The 14,496-nt window shown below is 43.9% G+C and overlaps 1 protein-coding gene across 1 annotated transcript; it reads left to right on the top strand.

Moving 5' to 3' along the window:
* Positions 1 to 11,027: 11,027 nt before the first annotated feature.
* Positions 11,028 to 14,165, top strand: LOC119293968 (probable flavin-containing monooxygenase 1). Its single transcript, XM_037572274.1, has 5 exons — positions 11,028 to 11,643; positions 11,786 to 12,026; positions 12,835 to 13,013; positions 13,278 to 13,630; positions 13,717 to 14,165. Exons 1-5 carry the CDS (start codon positions 11,167 to 11,169, stop codon positions 14,054 to 14,056), a joined length of 1,590 nt encoding a protein of 529 aa, XP_037428171.1. The 5' UTR covers positions 11,028 to 11,166; the 3' UTR covers positions 14,057 to 14,165.
* The last annotated feature ends 331 nt before the right edge of the window (positions 14,166 to 14,496 follow it).

The following is a 14,496-nucleotide window of genomic DNA, read 5'->3' as shown; positions in this document are numbered from 1 at the left end:
CCTAGTTCCGCCATTAGTTGTTCCACCTCTGCCGCGGATGAAGATCCAGCCGCCCCCGCCTGGTCTTTCCCCAACGTCGCCATCGTGAACCCTAGCCCGAGATAAGATTCGATCGGGCTTGTGAAGCTGACCCAAAAAACTCCCCTCACCCAACCAGTAGCGATCAAGGCCGGGTAGGGATACTGGATTCCCCCGTAGTCAGCCCGAATCGGTCACCAGTTAAGGCAGATCGGGGGTGGGAAGGGAAGAACTCGACGATGGCGACGAGTCGCCTCGGGAGAAGGAAACCCTAACGAGAGGGAAAAACTGCTTTTTTTTGAATGGTATCAAGGAGAGTTCTGTTTATTCTCTTATCTGCTAATGTTATGTATGGCTCGTGCGAGTTCTATGACAGTCATTGCCCTCAACGTCCCGAAGTGAGCCAGCCCATTAAGCACTCCATAGCAGTTCCATGGGGGATTGGTTTTCAGAAGGTTCTCCAAGCTTCCATCCCAGTTTTGGGAAGCTTTCGGCTGTCTTTATTTCCATTATTTTCTGTCTAATTCCTGTTTTATTCAATTTGTTTTTTTACTTCCTTTTTATTTTTTTGTTTCTTTTGCATTTTAATTATTTTCCTTTTCCCTTATTATTTTCCTTCTTATTTTCTTTATAAAATTTATGATACTTTTCACCTTTTGTGAACATTTCAAATTCATGAACATTATTCAAATTTCATAACATTTTTTAAGTTCAGACCATTTTCCATATTATTGGATTTTTTCATATTCATGAACATTGTTAATAACAGCCAACATGTTTTCAAATTCATGATCATTTTTCAACTCAGGAACCTTTTTCAAATTATGAATTATTTTTTTAAATTCATGAATATGATTTTGATCTTTTTTCTTCCAAATTGGCAAGCATTTTTTGAGCTCGTGAATATTTTTAAGGGCTAGTCAAGCATATACATGGTGTGACCAATCCATTTTATTTATTTATTTTCCTCCTTATTATTTCGTTTTCTTGTTCATTTTTAGTATTCAATTCTATTTCCTTTTTGATAATACACAAATATTTTTATAATTCACTAATTTTCTTTTCAATTTCTGAACATTTAAAAAAAATCATGGACTTCTTAAAATTCACAATCATAAGAGTTGCAAACATTTTTTCCAAATTCAGTTTTTTGTAATTTCATGAAAGATTTTTAATTAGCAAATTATTGTTTTATAATATATATGCACATTTTTTAAATATAAAAATATCCTAATTTGTGAATTTTTTTCTAAAATTTACAAATATCTTCTGAAATTGTAAATATTACCTCCATCCCACATTAATTGTCTTAGAATTGTCTAGGTATGGATGTACTTAAAATTAAAACATGTCTAGATTTTTTCAATTTTTTCTAGATTCATAGATTTTTTTTAATATTGTTGAACTTTTTTAAGTTTATGATTTTTTCTCATAAACAGGTTTTGAAATAAATAAAAGGCTATGTGGGAATGACCCAGACAACTACTACTTGAGCGACGTGAACGCACTAGCGCACGATTGGGCCATCAGACCATCTAAAATAGTGGGCTGGCTACACGTAAGTGACGCGAAGGAACTGCTAGCTAGAAGCGATACATAGCTAGAATCGGACCAACATTCAGAGAAAACTTCGAGAAAACTATATTTAAAGTAAAAAAAAATCTGAAAAAATATGGAATGTTAGGAGGGTGATGTTTTATTGCCACGCAAAATTTCGAGTCGAAACATATTACGAGATGTGAGCTATGAAGAGAACAAATTCAGCCCCGAATACGTTCTTGTTCGGCACTATTCAATGCTGATTTTGTTATTTTCATAGCTCTCATATAGTAATGTGTTTGAACCTAGAATTTTGCATGGCAATAGAACATCACCCTCTTAACGTCCCCTATTCTTTTTACAGATTTTTTTATACTTTAAAACATCTTTTTTTGCATGGTTTTCGTCGATTTTCGTCAAATGTTTGTTTTTGTATGATATTCTCACGGCTTTTCTCGATTTTATCTGCTCTCTTCTTCTGTTTGCGTGCTTCAGTCTTGAGACCAAACGATTGTCGATTGCTCAAGAGAAGGACAGAGAGTCCCGACCGACGCATGCGCAAACGCGTGGTCACTAGGCAAGATGCCGAAGGATCATGCTTTATCCATCAACATGCAGCGGATCGAAACGAACGGGTCAGCTTTGGACATTGGACTCGACCATGTAGCTATAGCACCATGCTTGCATTGACGTGCGCGTGGACTTGCGCTGCAATGCTGCATATCTACCGTCCCTCCCGACCCGCCGTCAAAAGCAAAATCTCCGACTAGCCAGCTAGCAAGACCGGTCGGCGGCGTACGTACGTGTCGGTGGCCAGTGCAGGCTCGGATCTGATCTATCCAGGTGTGCACGCACGTGCTCACTTGATGCATGGAATAGATCGTGGATGGATATACCGATGGATGGATGGATCCATCCGGGCAATTGCCGTGCGCGTGCGACGAATCGGGCAACGCTAGCTAGCTGTGCCTGATCTATTCTTCCACGGGCCATGCAACGCATGGCGGATGGCGCACCGCAGCAGCAGCTGTTGAGTAGCACCGGTTTGGCTGTGGTCGGCGGTGCATTCACCTGCACCTTCGCGATCGATGTTGACCCATGGTAGCACGAAACGGGCAACGCAAGTAGTACAGTACTACGTACGATTTTATCTTTGAATTGAAAGGCATCGTACCTACGAATCGTACTGAATCGCTGGCGAAGCGAGCGTTGATCGGCGACTAAACGGGCGTCTTGTCCAAAATGATTGTTTCATGTTTTGCCCGCATCGGCCGGAAAGGGGATGAATAACGACTTCTTCCACGAAGAAATGAAGTTTTTCCTTTTGCATGGAAAGAAGGAATGATTTTTTTTTGGAAGAACTACGAATGCATGCATTTAGAAAAAACACTTGTAAATTTATTCATACTCATATGTAACCATTATTAAAGGTACAATGCTTTGGATCTAAAATCCAAGAAAACTACGACATAACTTCTATGATTAAGAATTACAATAAAATTCCTGGTATGCATATTCTATGCAAGACTAGTAAGCTGGTACGTGCATAGCACGAGCAAAGTTTTAATTTATGTGTTTCGATGGCAATAAGTCTAAGGAATCAGCCGTCTTTTTGTGTGTGCATGTAAAGCTCTTGTGATAATTATTATAATGGGATAGTTTCATTAACCAATACTACAATGGGGTTCAGATGCACTTTAATGTGATAATTTTTTGTTCCTGGAATTTATTTTATGTATTTTTTTAGAGAAAAGGTTGGGCCCTGGCCTTTGCATCATTAATTACTATGCACAAAAAATTGAGAAAAAGATGCATTTGAAGCTAGTGTATGCTCTAATCACAAGGCTACTTCTAATGAGCTGCCAATTCTGCCATATCATGTACAGTTCGGCCTAGTAAATTCCGTGAAGCCTTTGGGACAGGCAGACGACATCACCTGCTCATCCATTAAAATACTCATCTTATTTCAGCTTCTAGAGCCATCGTTCTGCCTACGCAACGTCTTGCAAGTACTGTCGTCCATGTGACCTACAGTGAATGCCTTCGGAGGGCCTAGAATTTTCAGGAACAAAGCGAGATGATACACTGGTACTGTAGACGCGAATCCCTTCACTCTGAGCCATAGGATTGACCCTCATCAACGGCTCAAGTTGCTTCTCAGGCTTTGGATTCAAAATTTCAAAACTCATACACTATATAGTAGTAAAGATAAAGATATCAACCTTTGCAAAATGAAATACTTCTAAGACATCAGTAGAGACTATGATTAGATTGGAGCATCGGCATTGCCATTTGTTCACTCGCAAGAACATGAGTACTAATAATGGTTTCTGATAGCCCATTGAGTCCTCAATCCAAAAAGATGAAGAGTCAAGGACGATGAACAGACTTAGACCAAAGGTAATCACCTAGAATTGCAGGTAGGCGGTCCTGGGCCTCGGCACCGGCGGGCGGCTCCAGAGTGTGGCATCGCCACCCTCGGTTTCCGGGCCCTCTTCCTCCACGGCGCCCGGCTCTTTCGCGAGACGATAGAGGTGCCGCCAACCAGATCGGCCTGACGTGCGAGGTCACCGTCAAATATAGGGTAGTTTAGAATTTATTTATTTTGGTTTTAGTTCCCCGGATGATATATCGTCTGATTGTATGTAAAAAATATTTAAGTTTGAATGAAAATCGTGCAGTTTGTTTAAACTTGCATCAAATTTGTTTCTTTTGGTTAAATGACATTCAAACTAAGAGCGATCATTTACGGCTAGCTTTGGATGACCGGCTCACGCATTAGTGTCCGGACACCGGTCTGGACGGCTTCGCGGACCGATGCAGTGTTCGTTTTAGAGTTCTGTGTTGGAGATGCCCTAACTAATATTACGCTTACTTTTCCAAAAAAATTAATCCTTTTTTTAAGGTGGATGCTAATTATTACTAGGAGCATGCCCATGTGCGGTGCGATCATGAATCATCTCATCATCTGGGCTCGCACATTGGTCGGGTAATAACGAAAATGGGTTTCCCCGTTTTATATTATAAAGCAAAATTGGTCGGGTAATATACGGCCCTGGCAACTGCTGGCCTGCACATGCACGTACGCTCAGTCTCCAGAGTCGGTCTACTTACAAGTCGTAGCACGTGGCGATGGCATCCATACGGCGCCCATCATAATAACATTCAACAATCATGGAGAGAATATACACGTAGGTCTCATGCAATCCTGCTATAGCAGCGACCACCAAAACCGTATTAATTCCATTAAACTCTGCACTACAGGAGCTGCTGAAGCGACGAATGGACAGTTGGACAAGACTAGCTTAGCTAGAGAACATAATCTTTGGTCAATACTAGCGTAATGACGATCGTACGCGGATAGCTTGACCTCCTCAAAACCCATGTACGCAAAACTACTGCAAGAGCTAACTTGTTTCTTGCTAGAAAAAAAAGTATACACACCTACTGTACTTGCTTATTTGTGTATTCGCTGATTAGTACTTCGATCGATTATTCAATTAGTGGGCCACTAGTTGACTAGTTACGTGATTAGAGTACGTGCAATAATACTAGCCAGGAATGGTCCGCGAAGATATGAACAAGAGCGTACTTAATTAGTCCATTAGTCAGTTGCAAGTTGTCCTGGCCATGGGAAGCCCGGCCCGGCCCGATGCTGCCCCCGGGCTGGGCTCGGGCCTAGTTTTTGAGCCCGAAGGCCAGACCGGGCCGGGCCGTCGTTTTTGCCATTTTCTGAAGGTCGGGCCAGGCCGGCCCGAAGCCCGACGAACTTTTACGTGCTCAGGCCGGGCTTGGGCCCAGAAACACAGGCCCGATGGCCGGGCCGGGCCTGAGTTTTTTGTGTCGGGCTTGGCTAGGCTCGGCCTGAAGCCCGATCCGGCCCGAGGTTTGGTCAGGTATAGTTGCAAGCTAGTACTACTTTTACCTGATATCTCTCTGGTCTGGTCTTGCTTACGATCTGTACGTCGTTCGCGTTCCCTTTATATTCTACGGTCTAGTTGATTGGTCCTGAAGAAGAAATTCAAAGTTTTCTATGAATGAACCCATGCTCTTGGCCGGTCTCTTGCTGATTTCCTGGGTCTCTTGAATCTACTGAATGCTGACGATTGAAAAACTGGCGAAGAGTATGCATATACATTTGTACAGCCCGGACGCACTTCGAGCATTATTATGTATGTGGCACAAGTCGAGAAATGTACGCGAAATTTTCCCTAAGATTAGTGGTAATTTCTTGAGCATTAACAAGAGTATATGGCATGCTTAGATATGTCTAGTAACTTAGGAGTGTGTATATATACCGTCACAGTCAAAGAGTCATATTTACCAGAAAATACTCATGTTTACCCTTTGCTTAACTGTAGTAGTAGGTTCTTTCGTAGAAACTTTTGTAGTCCATTTGAATTCATCTCAACAAGCTCTCGACACTGTCTAGAAGACTACAACCCTGAAAACTCTGTTTTTCTTTGTCCTTTTTTGTCAACGCTACAGTATATAGTATGTCTGTAGGCACAAATAAAAGAAAGCTGGACTATTACACTCTCACACTTTCACATTCCCAAAGAAACGTATGGGATCTCGTACGCCACCTTAGGCTGTAAAAGTCTACCTGTCATCAAAAGCTGGACTATTACACTCTCACCGCCATCCGGATAGGAAGGTGGATTTGAATGGTATATATAATGGTGACATGTAGTTATCTCCGGATACGATTTACCCCATCTTAGACTGGACTGATTTATTTATGTTGTACAATGATATATTTTTTAGATTTTGTTGGACTTATTGGTTGTGTGCATCATGCTATGCAGAGACCGGGCATTTTTTTGATGCGGTTGTATCATCTCGATATGTCAATTGAATGAAATGTCCTTTATCAAAAAAAAATAGAAATAACACTAAATTGCGTACAAAAGTGGTGAATTTTGTAAATAGACACTTAGAAGTTCAAATTTGTTTTTTTTTTGTATCAGCAATCTTGCTTTACTGACAAAATATGAAAGTATAATAGATTGGAGAAAATGACCTACTCTTAATTAAACTACTAAAACATTTTCCTGGCATTTCCTAGAGCTATCTTTCTTAACAGCGCTTACGTGTGCCAACATTTGTTTGCCACCGCACGTGCTAATGCATGCCTATAATTCTACTCCTCGGTTACTTAGCAAGTTCGTTATCTACGTATGTATCGAACTAACCAATTTAATTTCCAGTATATACTCAGGATATGTTTGTAAACCTCATCCGTCTAATACACTTTCAAGTATTACGTACACAATGGATATTTTTAATTTACATTACACGCATCTAGCTAACCCGATCATTTCCATATGCATCGGAAGGTGCCATGCAAACTAGTTCAGTTTTCGAGGTAAATGTACGGAATAATCAGATGTACGTGGCATACATGTATAGATTACTGCAATGATCACACCAAATCAGTAAACTGGATTACATATGCGACTGTAATGTAGAATAGTTCTAATCCACCTAACCTCGCGACTCGCGTGTAATCGGGCAAGACCACACTAAATAGAATCATAACGGATCATGTGGCCGGCATGTATTGGTTATTTGGTTTATGCATGTACTCCAATCAGTGTACCAATTGTGTATACGGTCCACGTAGAGGTCAAAGCTCAAATTGAAGACACGGTCTTGAGAGGAAGTTCAGATGCAACATACACTTGCACCGCGACCTAATTCCTGGTTTTCTTAATTAGTTATGCCTGGTTGTATGCATATACATATATGCAGGTTCAAGGTCAGCCCTCCCGAGTCTTGGTTGGTTTTTGGGAGTTCAGAAGTAGTAGTGGACATACATACTTAATTGTATACTCTCACTTCAATGACCCAACCAATCATGTTGGTTTGCTGTATTCAATATCTTACATAATGGACGCCGATAATGGTTATAAGTGTGGCATAATGGATACCCGACCACACGAGTCGTGTGGTCATACCCAGGAGATAACCCACATGATTCAGTGTGGACAAACATTAAAACTGCCCACATGTTTGGGCGCAGTTACGACCGCCCACACGACCCTGTGTGGCAACTGCACACCCCCACTCCGTGAGCGCGGACGCGTGTGTAATCAACTTTAGTTGCCATGTGTAATTAATTGTAGTTGCCATGTCTGGCATGTATCATTACATATAGTTGCCATGTGTAACTAATTGAAGTTGTCACGTGTGGTCAAACTATAGTTGCCATGTATTATCAACTAGAGTTGCCGTGTGTGATTAACTAGTTGCCACATATGCACACCTGTAGTTGCCATGTGTGGTTAAACCATAGTTGCCATGTATGGTCAATCGTAGTTACCATGTGTGATTAACTAGTTGCCACATATGCACATCTGTAGTTGCCCTCTATTAGAGCATGGTTAATAATATAGCCAGCTGCTGGCTATGATGTTGCCATGTCACATATAGTCAAGCTTATAGCCAACAAGTACAATAGCTAGACATAAATATGTACTACTTTGTTGATATATGGCCCACCATACTCTCTCACAAAGTACCTAGGAGCACGTGCTGCAGCCGGCTGTTAACTAGTAGCCCGCTTCTCTTCTCTCTCCTCTTCTCTCTCTTCCAAGTAATCAAGAATATAATATTTAATGTCTTACAGCCCGCCTACATCACCTTATTGTACTTGCTCTTATCGTGTGAGCGTCGTGTGGGTGAAGAGCAATTTCGCCCACATGTTCAGGCGAGCGTCATGTGTCTGTTTTGGCGAGGAACGCCCACATGCGTGGCACTAAATCATAACACCCACATGACGTTGGGTGCTTACATGGCTCTCTATCGAGATAACAACTGCTTCAAAATTCACGCAAATGGATCGAACAAGCATCGAGTGTGTGTGGACGTGTTGATAAGTGCCACGCATGCGGCCGTTATCATTTAGGATAATTAATCATGGGTGGTGTATGTTTGATGTTTTGGTTATTATTATGGCAGAGAGATAAGGAAGGGATATAAATGTGTACCTTTCAGGATAAATGCGAGCACCAGAACTTGAACCCTGGTGGGCTGAGGATACAACTGTCCACCTAACCAACCAACCACAGGTTGGTTCACTTTCCCTGAAGTAATCATAAAAAAAAATATAGTGTTCAAAACAACTGAAACCTACGGCACTGACACACACACACACACACAAAAGAAGCCTCCCATACTGACGTGGAATATGTAGCAAGATTTGGAAGGATATAAATTGTCGTAGTACTCCGTTTCAATGAATAAGGTGCGCACATATTAGAAATTTTAACTTTAACTAGTTATTAAACCAATAATATATAGTTATGTAACCTAAATATCATACTAGAGAAATATTCTTTTCAATACAAATTTGATGATATAACTTTTGTCCTACATAATCCATATTTAGTTGGTTAAACTGAAGGTTCGGTACGTAGTACTTCACAAGACCAACAGGAGTTTCAGCACAGTACTGCCTGGATTTATCCATAGAAAACTACTAGTATTTGTATTCAGTTTTCAAGTTGTTCTCTTGATTAAAAATTAGTCTCATCAAAGTCAGAAAATTAGGGCATTAGTTGGATTAGGCAAATTTGGCCTCTCAAATGTCTGTGGACGCGTCCGATCATTGTCCGGACGTGTCTGTTCCAAGTCCCTATTTGTCTGTGCGCGTATCAAAGTTCCCCATTTTTCTCCCTATATGGTTGATCACGTGCATGCCATTGGTGGAGACGAAGAGAGAGGAAGAAAAGAAAGAAAAAGAAAGAAAAAACATGGTACACGGTGGGCCAAATTCTATGTGGCAACTGACCGAACACGTCCGAACACTCCTCATATTGCCCCCTTATATTGGTTGAGTATGAGGAGTATCGGACAGCCCAGATGTATAATTAGAAATGCTTTGATGGTATAGTAGGGTCAACTTTTTCCTTCTCTCTCCTGTCCGGCCAGTGATCCTGCATCCTCCCGATCAATTTAGCGAGTCCGGCTATGGTTGCTCTCATAGCACCATAGCTCATAGGCTGATATAGCTTCAGAGGAAGTTCTACTGCATCTATGTTTTCAACTATTTTCTTTGTGGGCTATCATTTCAACTGTTCAGGTTGAAATTTTTTAAACCAAAATTGGGCAGGCACAGGGTCCATTGGGTTAAAATTAAATTTCAGAGTCCATTTGAGTGTCAAAGAGACCACCGACTTTTTTTTCTTTCGAAATGGAGGTTCTTATTAATTACTAGCAAAGTACGTAATAAAGAAAAGCACGACTAAACCATTACAAGACGTAAAATAAACACCTACAATTAAGCCTATATATATTATCACTGCGACCATATTATGCTGAGTATATACGTATATATTTCTTGAATTAACCGGCCGAGAGCAGACTAAAGTAGGCAGGCAGAGCCCTGGTCTCCCCCAAAAAACCCTGAATTGATCGATAGCGCACCGTGTTAATTTGGTTTGCTGCTTCCACACCGCCGTGACAGGGAAAGAATAGTCCGCATGCATGCAGCTAGCTACCACGGGTGACAGGACGTGGCAACAACCGAAGGACTAGATAGGGTTGAAACTGAAAGGAACATTCAGCTGGCGACGGGACAAGACAAGTGAGATATAGCCATGTAGGGATATGTACGCGCCCAGCCAAAAATGGGCAGGCACGGGGGTCCGGTGGGTTACACTTACACAGCATTGTTCTCCGGTCCAATATAACAAGTTTCTTCCGATCCAGAGTTCCAGATGATCAGCGGAACGAGATGGAGGGGCCGGCTTGACACGGTCATGCATGTGCATGAGTGAACACATGATCTTTGCTCTCTACGGAGTAGAAATTAGCTGTAACAAAGATGCGACCGAAAAGGACATGCCCAGTTTACGGTCGGTGGTAATCAAGTGTACATACTGCACGTGTGTTTTGATATTTAGTTTTGCTTAAAAAAAAGTAAAGTTATACTATCATCAAAATAGGCTTTCGCCCCACTGTATAGATAAAGCACGGATAGAGTCATACTGAGAAAGAAGATGACATTTTTTTTTGGGATCGATTAAGAAAAAGACATATGTTAGAGGAATGAGACGATAGAAGTTAGAGAAAAGCAGATGACAGATGGAGGATAGAGCACTGTGAGGTGGAACGGTTGGAAAAACGCCAATTATACCCAGTGGAGCTATGTACCCTAGCATTAGTGCTCGTATGTAAGTCGCAGTGTTGTGCGGTAAGCAATATAATGCTTCCAAAAATTATACTGGGAGACAGGTATACTGCATGGCATTGCTGTGCGTATGCTTGTATGTACTGCTGCCTCCACCCTGGGCCTAGCTTGCTCTTTCTCCTCTAGCTACGTTTCAGCAAAAAAAAAAGAAAAGAAAAAAAAAGAGTACATTTTCTAAGAGACACAGTGGGAAACTCACGTGCTCAAGAGCATCCCTAACCCTATAAATACGCCAACCCTTGTTGCCGTCGACACACAAGACACAACACAACACACAAGCCCTCCTCAAAGCTTAACAGCACCTCACGCTCTGCACCCCTTACGCCCGCAAGAAGCCGCCACAGCCCACCTATCCATCGAGCACCTCGCCACACACACAGCCAGCTTCATCCAGCACCCCCGGGTCGACGGCCATGGCGCAAGGACAAGCAGCACGGGCCACGAGGGAGGCCGTGCCTCCGGTGTCCCGGGTGGCCATCATCGGCGGCGGGATCAGCGGCCTGACCGCGGCGAAGCAGATGGCGGCCTACGACCCCGTCGTGTTCGAGGCGACGCCGTCCGTCGGCGGGGTGTGGAAGCACTGCGTCTACCGCACCACGCGGCTGCAGACGCCCCGCCCGGACTACGAGTTCTCCGACTACTCCTGGAAGAACCGCGATGACCCGTCGTTCCCGACCCACACCGAGATCGTCGACTACCTCGAGGGCTACGCCGACGAGTTCGACCTCTGGCGCTACATCTCGTTCGGGTCCAAGGTGGTGGACATCAAATTCCTCGGCGGCGCTAAGTCCGGGTTCACCGAGCTGTGGAGCGGCACCGGCAAGGCTCCGCTCCGGGGTAAGCCTATGTGGGAGGTCGGCATCGTCACCGGCGACTCCAACACCGTTCAGGTACCATATATACTTTGACATGTCTTGCATGCTTATTTGACCGAGTGAGTATAATTTGGCATGCTTATTTCGAGATGCTTAGCACCATGTTCAGATCAATTCAATCGATCTCACGCGCATATTTTGCCACGGGAATGTGCAGTATTACAAGTTCGAGTTCGTGGTGATGTGCACGGGTAAGTACGGCGACGTGCCGCGGATGCCGGTGTTCCCGCCGGGGAAGGGGCCGGAGGTGTTCAAGGGGACAGTGATGCACTCGCTGGACTACTGCAAGCTGAGCGAGGAGGAGACCGTTGAGCTGATGAGAGGCAAGAAGGTTGTGGTGGTTGGGTACAAGAAGAGTGCTATCGATCTAGCCAACGAATGTGCTCAGGCAAACCAAGGTGCGTAAAAGCATACTCCTAGCTATGCACGGGAAAGATTTAACATGGTTTGAACCAAAATTGTCCTAAAACATGGACAAAATTCAACATGGAACTATACATGAAACTAGCAGCTAGCCAAACCACGGCAAATAATTTGGAACGGAGGAGTATTATGAAAGCGTTCAGTCATTCGATGAAGTGGATGTCTGTGAATAATGCATAACCATATTGTTTCTTCACTACTAGTAGTACCAGTAGTAACATATAACCCTTTCTCTTTCTTCTTTAAATACATTGCCAGCTAGGTATATTACCTATCATACCGTAGACAAACATCAGGACTGTCCTCACTACTTGACTTTTCAACTTTCCTACCTCCATGCACGAGCAATACTATATATAAATACTATTGGACTAGAACACCAGTTGGGGTCAAAGAAAATTCTATGCTTCACTCCAATCATATATGTACCAAAGTGTTTGCATGTTTGACTAGTAGTAGCAGATTTGCAACAAAGATCATCTGCCGTTCCAAACTAGATTGTCCGCATGCATGACTCGTAGCTAGCTAGTTGCCATGGCGTCCTAACGACCTGACTTGAGTATACATTTCAACAGTTCCTCAAAACAATAGTGTAATCAGTGCTGGTACCGAACAGCTTGCCGCTTGACCCGGCTGGTCATCTCTCAACTTAGAGCTCCTGAAATTAGTAGTAGGAGCAACTGACTGCGTCGGAGATTCCGTCGCAAAACAAGAACTAGATCAAGATAAATGTTGACATGGATCGATCGATTAACCGGTTTCATTGCTCTTGTTTGTTTGCAGGCGAGGGAGGGCAGGCGTGCACGATGCTGGTGCGGACCCTGCATTGGGTGGTGCCGTCCTACTCCATCTGGGGCTTGCCGTTCTTCCTCTTCTACTCCACACGCTTCTCTCAGCTCTTCTACGAGCGGCCCAACCAAGGGCTCTTCAGATCCCTCCTCTGCCGCCTCATGAGCCCACTGGTATGATTTGACTCACACCGTGAACTTGTAAACGACACGCATGCACGTATATGGGAAAAGATGTACGTAGAAACGTACTAGTACGTTTGAACGTACGTAATACTCTACATCGGGACTCAAGAACATGCACGTGTGCATGCTCGAGACGTACTACCCCTTAATTTGTCACCATCAACAAGAACATCAACTACTGCACGAAGCAGACCAGCATGCACATCTCAATCTTGACAGCAACGTCTTGTTCTTTGAATTTTTGTGGTCCAGCGGTCAGGGGTGTCGAAGTTCATCGAGTCGTACCTGTCGTGGAAGCTGCCGCTGGGCAAGTACGGCCTGACGCCGGACCACCCCTTCGTCGAGGACTACGCCAGCTGCCAGATGGCCATCCTCCCGGAGGGCTTCTTCGACATGGCGGACCGTGGCCTCGTTCGCTTCAAGAGAGCCTCTGCTGGGTGGTGCTTCTCCGAGAACGGCGTGGTCCTCGACGACGGCACCAAGGTGGATGCGGACATTGTCTTCCTCGCCACCGGATTTGAGGGCAAGGACAAGCTCCGCGAGGTCCTGCCAAAGCCCTTCCGCGACCTCGTCGTCGGCAAGTCTTCCATGATGCCGCTCTACCGGTACGTGTACACGTTGCGTTTATCTTTTTTGCTCCAACATACGTATATGAATCGATCGACGCTGATGCGCAATTTATTTCTGGTAGTGGCACGATCCACCCGCTCATCCCGAACATGGCATTCGTCGGGTTCGTGGAGAGCGTGTCGAACCTGCACACGTCGGAGCTGCGGTGCCGGTGGCTGTCGGGGCTGCTGAAGGGGCGGTTCGAGCTACCGACCGTGAAGGCTATGATGGGGCACGTCGCCGGCGAGGCCGACGCCATGCGCCGCACCACGCGGTTCTACCGCCGCCACTGCATCTCCACCTACAGCATCCACGACAGCGACGGCATGTGCGCCGACCTGGGCTCCGCCACGCTCCGCAAGGCCAACTGGATCGCCGAGCTCTTCGCGCCATACAACAACAAGGACTACAAGGAACAGTAACTCACACTGCAGTGTATAATTCATCATCTACGTCCCCTGTAGCTTTTTTGTCGATGTAATAATCGCATCTATATATGAGCATGCAATAAAGTAAATCAGTTTTTTGGGATGCGGCTAGTTCTCAGTCAACTAGGACTTAACCAAGTCTTAGTCAAGTGACATAACTTATAAAAAAACAAAAAAAAACTGAAAAAAGAAATGAGCAAGACTGTCTATTAATAATCAGGGCCCTCCCCGGCATCAGTCAATTAAGAAATAAATCACCAATGTTATAACATCATCCATGTAGAAGGGATAGTTTGCAATACAATAGACGTTGTATTGATGGGGTGCTGGTGCACGTATATATAATTACAAGGGAAGACCTCTACCTCAACTATACAAGACTAGGAGGTGGGCCACAACTCCAATATACATGGAACACAAAATACAACTCAACA

The sequence above is a fragment of the Triticum dicoccoides genome, chromosome 4B (assembly GCF_002162155.2).
Source record: "Triticum dicoccoides isolate Atlit2015 ecotype Zavitan chromosome 4B, WEW_v2.0, whole genome shotgun sequence".
Taxonomy (NCBI): Eukaryota; Viridiplantae; Streptophyta; class Magnoliopsida; order Poales; family Poaceae; genus Triticum; species Triticum dicoccoides.
Note: the sequence above shows the minus strand (reverse complement) of the source record. Positions and strands in the feature narration are given on the sequence as shown.

What these genes read in the sequence shown, in the direction of transcription:
- LOC119293968 (XM_037572274.1), top strand. Translation starts at nt 11,167, where the DNA reads ATGGCGCAAGGACAAGCAGCACGGGCCACGAGGGAGGCCGTGCCTCCG. An exon ending in GCGACTCCAACACCGTTCAG is followed by an intron (nt 11,644 to 11,785) that starts GTACCATATATA and finishes GGGAATGTGCAG; the next exon opens with TATTACAAGTTCGAGTTCGT. An exon ending in ATGTGCTCAGGCAAACCAAG is followed by an intron (nt 12,027 to 12,834) that starts GTGCGTAAAAGC and finishes GTTTGTTTGCAG; the next exon opens with GCGAGGGAGGGCAGGCGTGC.